Here is a 12,041-nt window from a genome sequence, read left to right as displayed (position 1 = left end):
GTCATTATATTAATAGACCTGATATTGCATCAGAATAATGTTGCAAATGAAAGCATTTAAGATTCTTGAATGTAAATGGAGTAGAACCTAATGCCATTTAAACGTATAGTACATAATAGACAAGAAGAAAGGGATAAAATTATTTTTGGTCCAATTAAACTGAATAAAATGGGAAGGGACAAAGTCATGAAGAAATCAAGTATGCCTTAATTGCAATGATAAGAAAGTTAATGCAATAGATTGAATTTAAGCACAAGTTTAGTGAACTTACAGATTATTGTTTGAGTTCAACATAAAGAAGAAAAAGATTTTGCGTTCTGCAGAGTAATTTCGCACGCAGGCTGTCTTACTAGTATTGAAATAAACATATTTCTTAAAGCTGGTTTTGTTGGATTATGTCAGAAGCAGAGCTGTGCTTCTTGAGGGAAGATGAGCTTCCTCTAGGGCCCATCAGAATGAAGCTTTCACTGTCCTGCCCTTCAGAGGCTGGGGTGGTCGGTTGTTCTGCTTGATGCAGACTTCTTTATCGCCTTCAGCATTTGCTAGCAGACTGCGGAACTGCGCCAGCTTGGGGGAAGGATAACATGTTTAGAGAGGCAATAGCTCTTGATGTCACACAGAACACTCTTTTTTTTTCTGATATGATTGATGCACTGTTATGTAGAAAATCAGGTTGAAGACTGCAATGGTTTCACTGATGGAAAGGGAGGAAGCCAACAGTTCTTCCACATGTCTTAGCACCAAGCATTTGGCTTAAATTATCAATGACTGACTGGATTAGCATTCCAGCTTTCTCACACTTGAGTAAGAGACTTCCTTGCTTGGAACCTCAGTTTCCATATGGTGCTATTTCACTGTGTTTTGGTGAAGGCTAAATGGCTCAACAGAGATAAGGTTCTTAGATTGGCGTTTGGCCTGTAGCATATGCTAAAGAAGTGTTAGCTCTTATACCAACAGGTCACACTGCAGATTTGCTGTGAGACTTGACTGACAAAATGTATGTAAGGCACCTGATGAAAAGAGCTTCTCAATCAATGGCAGTTTTTATTATAATTATAAGTGATAATTAATGAGATATTTTACTGAATATTGAAGAGCTTAAGCTTTAAAAAAGAATGAAAAACCTATGTCAACGATCAAGGTATGCCACTCAAGAGTCACAGTTCCCCAAAGTGGGTGGATTTTCCCTTATTAAGGTGAAAAGAAGATCGGGAATTCTGAATCTCTTCATAAAGAAAAAAAGTGCTTATAAATACATTCTACTTTTTGGCTATTAATAGACCTGATGTCACTAATAAATCTTTCTCAGTTGAAAGGGGACTCTCCAAAATCGAATGGCAATAATAATTTCCCTCAGTATGAACTGAACTGATATCCTGCCTTGCACTTCCAATTCCCCCGCATGCCCCTCTGATACGCTACCTGTTCCGCGCTCACACTGATGGTCTCTTTAAAGATGATCCAGGTGACACTCTCGTGAAGAGGAGGGTGAGTCAGTGAACCAAAGTAGGCCCAGTAATCCGGGCATGAAGGCAGGAGGACAGAGGGGTCGAAATTTGTGAATGGAGCTTTCTTGTCCTGAAAGAAAACAATAAGCAATGTATCATGCCCTGATGTAAAATATTTACATCATTGCATATGTGACATACATATTATTTGGTAGATAGGTCTTAGCAAAGAATTTAATGAATATTTCTACTGTATAGTATTTCATGACTCGTATGTTTGTGGGTGGCTCAGCTGCTCATTAATGCAGGAGACACAGGTTTGATCCCTGGGTGGGGAAGATCCCCTGGAGAAGGACATGGCAACCCACTCCGGTATTCTTGCCCGAAGAATCCCATGGATGGAGGAGCCTGGTCAGCTACAATCCATAGGGTCACAAAGAATCGGATACCCCTTAGTGACTAAACAGCGACAACAGCGTGCTTGTAAATATAAACAGTGAAAGTGACAGATGACAGAAAATACGCTACACCAGGATTGTGACTGGTCTCTCTTGTCCCTTCCTCATTTGGCTAAGCATGAGCAAAGGCTTTCTTATCTCTTTACTGATTGGTCATTCATGTAGGGGTTATTGGTGCTGACCTCTTGAGCAGTTAGAAATCCGCACATAAGCTTATGGTCGTTGCTCATAATCGTGGGTGTGCATCAGCAGGTTCATTTAAGGGACAATTCTGTGGTGCTAGAGCGAGCATTTATCAAAAGGATAATCCACAGCTTACTGGACCTGTGCCGTTCAAACCCATGTTGCTCTAGGGTCGACTGTACGAGCTTTTCTCTCTTAAAACTTCTAATGCATCTTTGGTCATGACCCATTTCCTGATTTGTAATCATTTGTTGTATTTATATTCCCCACCCCCCACCATCAACCTTGCCAAAAATGTCCTTTTTTGGTTGTTTTTTCCCCCAAAGAATTAGTTTTTCACTTTATTAATAACATTTGACCTGCATTTATTCATTTTCTTTCTTATTTTATTAATGTTTTACTTCATCTTAATCATTTCCTTCTACTTTCTTTTCATGTATCATTTTTTACATTCTTGAATTGAGTGCTTATTTATCTTTAAACTTTCTCACTTTATAAAAGTTTATTTTTTTTGGCCTCAACACGAACTATATTTATTTTACATAAAGGTGTGATAGTTCTACAAAGTGTGGATGACAATGGCAAATCTCTGATATATGATTTAAGTCTTTATTATCAAAACGGTGAAGCTAAGAGTAAATATATCAGAACAATCCATCTTTTTCTAAGCCGACAGTGGGCACCATAGTTACGATGCATGAAACAGCTATGAAAACCATGCTTCGACAGGCTTCATCTTGCTGAAACAGATCAGTGGTAACTATGAAAAACGGAACCAAAATAAATCACTGCGTCAGAGAGCTCAGAAACGAGGACCGTGTAAGCAGTACCTTGATTTTCAGATTGATGGGTTTGCTGAGGACTTCCTACTTCTCCTATCAAATATGCAATTGAATGATTTCTGAGGTTCTGTAGATTCCTGTTCTCTGATTTAAACTAACTTAATGAGTCTATTTACCTTAGTTTTAACTGCTTTTAGGGCATCAAGTACTTTCTGAAGGTTTGGGTTGGCCTGACCCACCTGGAGATTAAAAAAATAAAGTGTGAGATAACAATTGTTAGCAAGTAAAATCCTATTTAGTTAATTTAAAAAAAATTAAACACAGTAACTGAAGAAAAGATATACAAGTCAAAATACAGGCATTTAGCACAACTAAAATACAAAAGCAAGCCTCTTTGGTCTGTTCTATTAAAATTCTAATCAGTCAAATGAATGGTATGTTACAAGCGCTCAATGAAGATTAACTAGAATTACTATAATTCCAAAAGTTAGTCGCCCAAATATACTCCAGTTAAGAGTAACTTCCCTATACGGCTTTTCAGGGACTCTCCTACAGGAGATTTGAATCTTCCATATTAAATATCAAGTGAACTTTCTTTATGGGACAAAAGTCCTCTTCATATTTTTTTCCTGATGAAATATTAAATTGATAAACTCCTGACTCTGTGATGTAGAACGTTTAGACGAAAAGTGAAAGATGAGCCGAAAAATAAAAAAATTGGCCCACCATCAACACCTTCCCATTTCCTCTCTGCCTGCAATGCCTTTCTCTCTTCACGAGGGGAAAGTCGAGCAAAGCAAACATACCGGAGACCAGCTTGGCCACCTGCGCTTTCGCTAGTAGAAGGAGACATTCAAAAGCAGAGACGCCAACACCCGTCTGCTGTATTTCACCCTACTTTGCGGTTGATTGGTAAGGGAATAATCGTAGCAGAGTTCCGAGGCTCTCTATGACTCACCTTCATCAAAACGCCGACAACCACCAAACCATCAGCCTGTGAGGCGGCATCAGCAAAGCTGGGGTACTTGGCAGAATTCCAGTGAACTAAATGAAGCTAAAACACACAACGTGATGGAGCAGTTATTCATACCACGGGGAAGGGAAAAGCAAATTAGATCTTAACATGTGGATCTCTACAGCTATATCTTGGCTTGGATAGATAAAACTTGTGCAACCCTTTATCCAGGGCATGGGAAGGGCTATGTTTGCACTCTTAAGAAGGGTTTTCTTAAGAAAATAGAGTTGAAGAGAGTGGGCACGTTGCAAATCCTGGAACCAGTAAGTAGAACTTCTTTTTCCCACAGTATCATAACTATTCAATATTACTTCTTAAAACAAAACAAAACAGAAAAAACAGACACCTCTCTGTTTGGTGAGAGAAGATGAAGTATTTCTGGCTAGCTAGTTTGGAGACAAAAACTGCAATAATTTTCTAACTTGAGGTACCCGGTGACTTTGTGAGAAGGGGCTCCTGAGATGTCTGGAGTCTTGGCCAAGGGCAGGTTCTCCTGAGCGGATCCAGACACCTTTGAAACCGACAGCCCCTGCCTAAGTTCTCCGTGAGCCTCTAGACCTGAATATCCAAGGCCGTGTGCACGTCTTCCTGATTCTTTCCTGACGTCTCCACATGGATGCCTGACATGCACCTCAAACTTAACACGGCCAAAGTAGCACTCTTGACTGTCTCTTTTCCAGACGCGTTCCATCTTCCCGCTTTAGCAAAAGGCATCACCTTCCCTCTAACTGCTCAACCGAACACTGCAGCCGTTATTCCTTTCTTACTTTTCTCCACTTACTGGCATCCATCCTTCCGCGCAGCGCATAGGTGTTACCCTTGTGCTTAGTCCACAGCTCTAAGGCCTGGCATAACTGCTGATTTTCCTCTGGGATGGCAAGTCAAAATGGCAGGATTTTGACTTGAATTATGGCTGAACTCAAATGCTACTCCTGAAAAAGTCTTTTTCTGACCACCTAATGTCAACTGATCCCGGGTCGCTTGGATGACTCTAAACCAAAGCCGTCCGCTCCCCAGCACCCACAGGTCTCCTCTCTGTCTCCGTCTTTCTCCCCACCACTCCCCTGGTCTCCCTCCCACCCCCCTCCTACCCTCTCTCATAAGCCGAACTTAGTGACTGAGAACCTGTCACCTCCAACCTGGATTAACCCACTTGTCTCAAATGAGATAAGACATTCATTGATTCAGATTTCTTCAGATCAGTTCAGTTCAGTTCAGTCACTCGGTCGTGTCCGACTGTTTGCGACCCCATGAACCACAGCATGCCAGGCCTCCCTGTCCATCACCAACTGCCAGATTGCTTATATACAGCCAAATATCCTCCCCCAGACATAATACTATTACTAATTTAGATTTTCAGCCCATTTGATTTCAGTCCACTTTCAATTTTATGAAAAATAAATAGGAAAAAACAAAACATTTAATAGATTTCTGCACCATTGAAAGTTCCTAGCCTGGCTTTCTGGTGTAACCTAAAGTAAGTTTTATTTGTATACTATTCCCAAGTCTTCTATCAAAACGAATACTACACATACTCTGTACCTAACAATCCCTCTTACAAAAATCTGCCCTACACAATTGCTTTCACCAGTGTAAGATATTTGTACAAATGTAGTTATTACCCATTGTTTTTTGTAAAGAAAAAAAAATGAAATGGGAAAGGCATTGCAATTGTTCCTATGTAGGAATTAGTTAATAATTTCTAACATATGCATACATGGAAGTACTGTACAGACTTTAGGAATTCCTACTGACTTGGAACAATGATCATGATCATTGGTAAATGAAAAAAAAAAAAAAAAGCATGTTGCAAAACTGTGTATTACAGATTCATTCTACAAGAGTAAAATAAAAAAGCCAACCCGTCTGCATTGGTACAAACTTATTGAATAGTCATGCATACAAAGAACAAAAGTTTTTTGTTTTCAGCCTCCATACCCCTGTTGAGAGTTTGATGCACATTTTCTTGATTTTATCGTGGATATACAGGCAGAATATCTTGAACTGAATCACAAACTTCCATGTGGAGGCAAGTCAAGTGGCCAGAGGGTAGTGGCCTGCTGCCACGGAGCCCCAAACCCTCGTCTAGAGGATGCTACTGGTTGTGATGACTCCTGAGGTTAAACTGGCCCTCTTAGTAGAAACTTAATGGAGTGTCTCGGCCTATCTATACCTCTGCTGTGGCTGTGCGCACCCTTGAACCTTTAAATGAGAAGAGAATGATGGTGTGTTCCCCCTGGGGATCAGAGCTTTAAAAGGAGAGCAGCAACTCCCCTTGAGGTTAGCCTGATGTCAGGCAGCAGCTTCCGAGACATTCTGAAATGAAAGCACATTGGAGGCTCAGGAGTTTGACTGCAAATTCACCTGCATCCCTCACGTGAAAAATTGTCCTCCATTGCCAAACACAATGTGTCACTGTTTAAGTTTAATGGAGCCTAGGAATTCTTTACAGACCGCAAAATGCTGATTCCTTTGGAGCCATTGAAATTGTGTCTTAAGTGATAAGGGGCGCTTCCCTGATGGTTCAGACAGGTAAAGAATCTGCCTGCAATGCACGGGACCCTGGTTTGATCCCTGAGTGGGGAAGATCCCTTAGAGAAGGGATAGGCTACCCAGTCCAGTAGTCTTGCCTGGAGAATCCCATGGACAGAGGAGCCTGGCGGGCTACAGTCCCTGGGGTCACAAAGTGCTGGGCATGACTGAGCGACTAACACACACCCCCGTGTTATGAGGGGGCCGCTTCTGGGAGGACTCTCGGCGTAGCTCCTCTCACTCACTCAGCTACATTACCTCTGCAGAAAATGTGGCTCCATCCACCAAGTGCTCAGAGCCACAGTCATCGGTGCTGCCCCAGTGAAAATGGAACTGACGCAGCCTGTAGCTCTCAGGTAGAGGACCGCCTTTCAGCACTAGGAGGAAAAGGAAAGTGCTGTTAGTGCCACAGTCACAAGCTCCAGCTTGTCTTTGCATGGAATACAAATTAGCACCGAATTGGGTCGAGTAGAAATGAAATAAACTGTAGTCCAAAGTTCCCATCCTGTTGGTCTTTCCCCATGCCCACAATGATGGGCTCAGATGTGTGCTGCACCTTAAGATCGTGGGTGACTTATACGGTTCCCAGCACATGGGATATAATTTTATCTTTTCCTGTTTTCAGGAAAACGTATTGGAAGATGAGTGAATTATAGGATGAGAGGTCTTTCTTTGAACCTGCTTTAGTTCATAAGTTCATTCATTCTTTCAACAGACAGTAATGGACAGCATGCATTAAGATATCTAGCAATTTATTTTTAGTAACAAATCACTCTGCACATATCTTGTAACTGATCAAGATACAAGAGGGTATTCTGACAGCTTTGCTGAGAATTCCTAGCCAGGGACGAAAAAAAGTTCCAGCAGGAGGGTAGGGTCAATTTTAAAATTCTCATACTGAAGGGTCATTTTGCTTTAGAGAGCCTATCCAACCATGTGATTAAAACACACACACACAGTACCAGACCTAATCCAATATTAACAAAGGACATAGCCCCAAGACGTCTGAAATTTAGGCTCCGAACCTTGTAGGAAAGTGCTATGACTAATTTTGCCTTTTGACAGTAGAGCTGATTTATGAAACTGCTATTTAGTAAATTATTCAGTAACAGTTTTGAGAATTTTCCTGTGAACAAGGAAGTGTGCTAGGTTCTGGGAGATGAAGATAATTCACTTACTATAATCTAATAGGGAGAGAGGAAGCTAGACAAAAATACTTATGCACAGAATGATTCCATGCAAGATACATCCAAGACCAGTTTTTTTTTTTTTTTACTAGTATCCAAGCACTTCACAAGCTGGTGATGGACAGGGAGGCCTGGCATGCTGCGATTCATGGGGTTGCAAAGAGTCAGACACGACTGAGTGACTGAACTCAACTGAACTGAAGCACTTCATTGGTATGGAGCCATTTTCCTGGCCACAAAAAATAAATATACTCTTCGTGTGTATTTCTTCCCCAATGAGCTCCTCCAACCTTATCTCAATTAGAAAATATTTGCCTTTTCAGTTTTTATATTCATGATGGTTCACAGAATTTTGTGAAAAAGTACTGTTTATTCAGAGGGTGTAAAGTTAGCATAAAGACATTGGAAACCAGAAGAGATGAAATAGAGTCACTGAGAAGGAGAAGGGCTGAAAAAAGAGCGAGCTGGGAGCGAGCTAAGAATCATCTTTAACACTTGGAAATATTTTAAAACTTCAAGACACCTCCGTAGATGGCATCAATGCTACACATGTGCGCAAAACACTGAACATGGGTGTCCGTGTTCTGAAAGCCCTACTGTTTAAATTTCCCAGCAAGTCAAAGACAGAAATCAGGAGGGTCTTTGGGCTCACCTGATCTATTATCACTGTCCTCAAAGTTTACATGGAAGGAATGTCCCACGTTGACGATTTCTTTGGCTGTGGCTGGATTGTAGGAGATACTGAGAGGCTTCAGAGAGGGATCACGCTTGGTTTCACTGGTTTTAATGTCGATAGGAGACTGGTTATTTCCATTTGCAATGGGATGCAGCTTGCACCAGTGTTCAGGACCTACCAGAAAAAACGTGATTACAACCAAAACTGATCTGATGCTTGACTCCAAGTTTTAGGAATATAATTTTCCTCGATTAGGATTTATTCAGGTATCTGAAATGGTATTCTGGTTAGCTTAATGGAAATCCAAGGTTTGAGAATGCCCCTTTCCTATGCTACACTGTAAAATAGTGTCTTTGTCAACAGAGTTAATATACTCATAGTCTATGGGATCAGACTATACATATTTTGCTGTTAGCAATGGACCTCTCTATACATAGGGAGGGGGAGAGGCTGAGAGGGAGAGAGGAGAAAAGAGGCAGAATACATTCTGTAGACAATCATGGCCCAAAGGACAACTGTTGAGAATGCATGCAAAGCTGGTATAAGTCAAAGGCACTTCAAACCATTAACCTATGACTTTACCGTCATTTTAAGTGCTCAATATCTCTTTTCCTGGAAAAGGGAACAAGCCGTTATCTGAGCTACATGAGCAGAAGAATGCTTACCGTTTTCACCATCATATCCCCAGTCAGGACTTGCCATGATCGTCTACTTAGTCTTCTTTTTCTGAACACAAAGAGAATACCTGGAATAACTGACTGTCACTGAAAGTGCAATAGACGACTGAATCCACAGTTCGCAGGGTTTTTATAGAAACGTCTCTGCCCTTGTGCATGAGTGTTACTCAGCCCGCTATTTCATCATCTTTATCTATCAGGAAGTATATGCATGCTAAAAAAAGGTATTGTTTAAAAAGCTCACAAAGGTAAGGGCAGTTCCAATTCGTTTATTCTCTTATATTGTTAAAGAGAAATTTCAAAAGCTTAGCTTCTGCAAAACCAAGCCCTGTTACTCTCCTGTTAGTGGAAGATATGGCTGAGTTATCACACCTGATGCTTTGAATATCTAGTTAAAAAGGACTGTGCGTTTGAGACTCCCAGCTTTTACCCTTGCTGGACACTTAAGCAATACTGCTGCTGCTAAGTCGCTTCAGTCGTGTCCGACTCTGTGTGACCCCATAGACGGCAGCCCACCAGGCTCTCCCGTCCCTGGGATTCTCCAGGCAAGAACACTGGCATGGGTTGCCATTTCCTTCTCCAGTGCATGAAAGTGAAAGTGAAGTTGCTCAGTCGTGTCTGACTCTCAGTGACCCCATGGACTGCAGCCCACCAGGCTCCTCCGTCCATGGGATTTTCCAAGCAAGAGTACTGGAGTGGGTTGCCATTGCCTCCTCCCCTTAAGCAATACTAGCAACAGTAATTCAGTCGGGAGAATAATTTGCATATTTACAGGCAGATCAGAACCAATATCATGATGTTAATTTAAAATCAGATAAGAGAATCACTAATCATTTGGAATACATTGGGTTTGCAGTTTGTAGTATATTGTAAGATCTTAGGGAAAAACACAAACTTTTTGGCAACTCAATATATTAGTCATGACAGTACATTTCGAGGACATACAAGATGAGAGTACAGTTCCTCGTTTTTAAGCAGTATTGGAGTTCACAAATGGAGATTTGTCTTATGTGTGAGCGCAGTCGTGCCCGACTCATTGCAAGCCCCTGGACTGTAGCCCACTCCTGCCCTTCTCTGTTGCCTCACAGGCTGCCAGCTTTGATCTGTGTGCGCTCATTCATGCACTCAACAAATCACTGTATGTGTGCTCCGTCATGTCTGACTCTTTGCAACCCTGTGGACTGTAGCCCACCAGGCTCCTGCATCCATGGAGTTTTTCTGGGTGAGAATACTGGAGAGCGTTGCCATTTCCAACTCCAGGGGATCTTCCTGGCCCAGGGGTTGAACCTGTGTCTCTTGCATCTTCTACACTGGCAGGTGAATTCTTTACCACTGCTGCTGCTGCTGCTAAGTCGCTTCAGTCGTGTCCGACTCTGTGCGATCCCATAGACAGCAACCCCCCAGGCTCCTCTGTTCCTGGGATTCTCCACGCAAGACACTTGAGTGGGCTGCCAGTGCCTTCTCCAACGCATCCATGCATGCTAAGTCACTTCAGTCATGTACGACTCTGTGCAACCCCATGGACAGCAGCCCACCAGGCTCTTCTGTCCACGGGATTCCTCAGGCAAGAACACTGGAGTGGTTGCCATTTCCTCCTCCCTAGACCCACCACAAATGGGGAACACTTTATTAAGACTGAAATTAAATACAGCCCAATATTTATTTTACACCTGAAATATTGAAATAGAAGCCTTTCTTTCATATAGTTCTATATAACCTATAGGAAAAAAACCCAAACAAACATGCCTGCTAATGTAGGAGATTAAGAGTCATGAGGGTTTGGTCCCCAGGTCGGGAAGATCCCCTGGAGGAGGAAACGGCTACCCACTCCAGTCTTCTTGCCTGGAAAAATTCCACAGACAGAGGAACCTCGTGGACTACAGTCCATGGGGTCCCAAAGAGTGAGGCACGACTGAGCACTCACACGTGTGTACGATTTATAGGACACTTTCATATTATTTTACCATCAACACCACACATACAAATCCTACACAGTGAGTTATCATTTTGCAGCTGAGAGAAGTTGAGGATTCACCACAACCAGGGAGAAGCCAAGACTCCAGCCTCCACGTCTAGTTGCTTTCTTTGCCTCCATCTCCGCGGAAGGCTGCGCTGGCTGAGCCAGGAGGCGGCTGATCCCCAGTTTCCCTTCTCCGCCCACGATCCTCTTAAGTCCCGCTGAAGCCTGGACTGAGGTGAGACTTGCCAGCTGTTGAGTGATGAGAAGATTCACAGGACTTGTCAAGGAGGCAAAGAAGAGTGATTAATATGTGTCAGATTTTGGCTAGGTCTGCATTTCCAAGGCTCTAAATGTGCTCAGAGGAAACGCACCCTGATAAAATAAGCCTTCATAGTAACACTTTCCATGCCCTGGGAGCCATACCTCCTTCCATATTCACGTATTGTCAGAGCTCCCTGGTTTTTCTAGGAATTGGATCTGTCGCAGCTCTTAGCCAGGCTCATCAGAGGCACGTTTTCAGCCCCTTTCGGGTGATGACAGCCCACCGGCTCAGACGTAGAATGGGAAGACATCTGAGTTTCCATTCCTCACGTTAGTAAGTGGAAAGAATTATTACATAAAGGGAACTTTTAAAGAAGCTATTTATTGAGGGTCCAAGATAACTCAAATGCTCCGCTAAAAGTTTATATGCAGCAAATCATTTTATTCTCACAATAATCCAGTCAGGCATTAAAATTGTATGCCACGTAAGGAGAAACTGAAGACAACTCCTCAGGTTATAAATGCTTGTAAGTGGATGCGTACATGGTGTCAGGCTAGGGTTTAAACCTAGACCTGTTTGTTTCCAATGCTTGTCTTCTTTCATGACTTTCCGCTGTCAACAAATACCCACTAATCTCTACTTGATTCTGTTTGCAGGAGGGTTGACTTGGCATTCCAGACTGGTTTGTCTCAAGATGACCAACAGTCAGTGTGGACCCTTGGGTTACTTTATTTTAGATTTAGAGTCTCAGGTTGCCCAGAAGCTCATAGAAGGATAGAAATAGGCTACCCTTTGTCAGTTATTGCTCTTATTTCTTTGTTTAGTTGCTAATTTGTGTCTAGTTAAGTTGGCTGACACTGA

At 42.2% G+C, this 12,041-nt stretch overlaps 1 protein-coding gene across 2 annotated transcripts; it reads right to left on the bottom strand.

The window, feature by feature from the left end:
* Positions 1-450: 450 nt before the first annotated feature.
* LOC138088397 (carbonic anhydrase 1) lies at positions 451-8,983 on the bottom strand. Of its 2 annotated transcripts, XM_068983507.1 has the most exons (7): positions 8,947-8,983; positions 8,258-8,455; positions 6,677-6,795; positions 3,830-3,925; positions 3,048-3,110; positions 1,423-1,578; positions 451-567 (listed from the first exon to the last, which is right to left on the bottom strand). In XM_068983507.1, the coding sequence occupies exons 1-7, from the start codon at positions 8,981-8,983 to the stop codon at positions 451-453; spliced, it is 786 nt and encodes a 261-aa protein (XP_068839608.1). The 2 variants fall into 2 exon arrangements, with proteins under 2 accessions (XP_068839608.1, XP_068839609.1); XM_068983508.1 differs by lacking the exon at positions 8,258-8,455.
* Between the last annotated feature and the right edge of the window lie 3,058 nt (positions 8,984-12,041).

This window comes from Capricornis sumatraensis, chromosome 11, assembly GCF_032405125.1.
Source record: "Capricornis sumatraensis isolate serow.1 chromosome 11, serow.2, whole genome shotgun sequence".
In the NCBI taxonomy this organism is placed as follows: Eukaryota; Metazoa; Chordata; class Mammalia; order Artiodactyla; family Bovidae; genus Capricornis; species Capricornis sumatraensis.
Note: the sequence above shows the minus strand (reverse complement) of the source record. Positions and strands in the feature narration are given on the sequence as shown.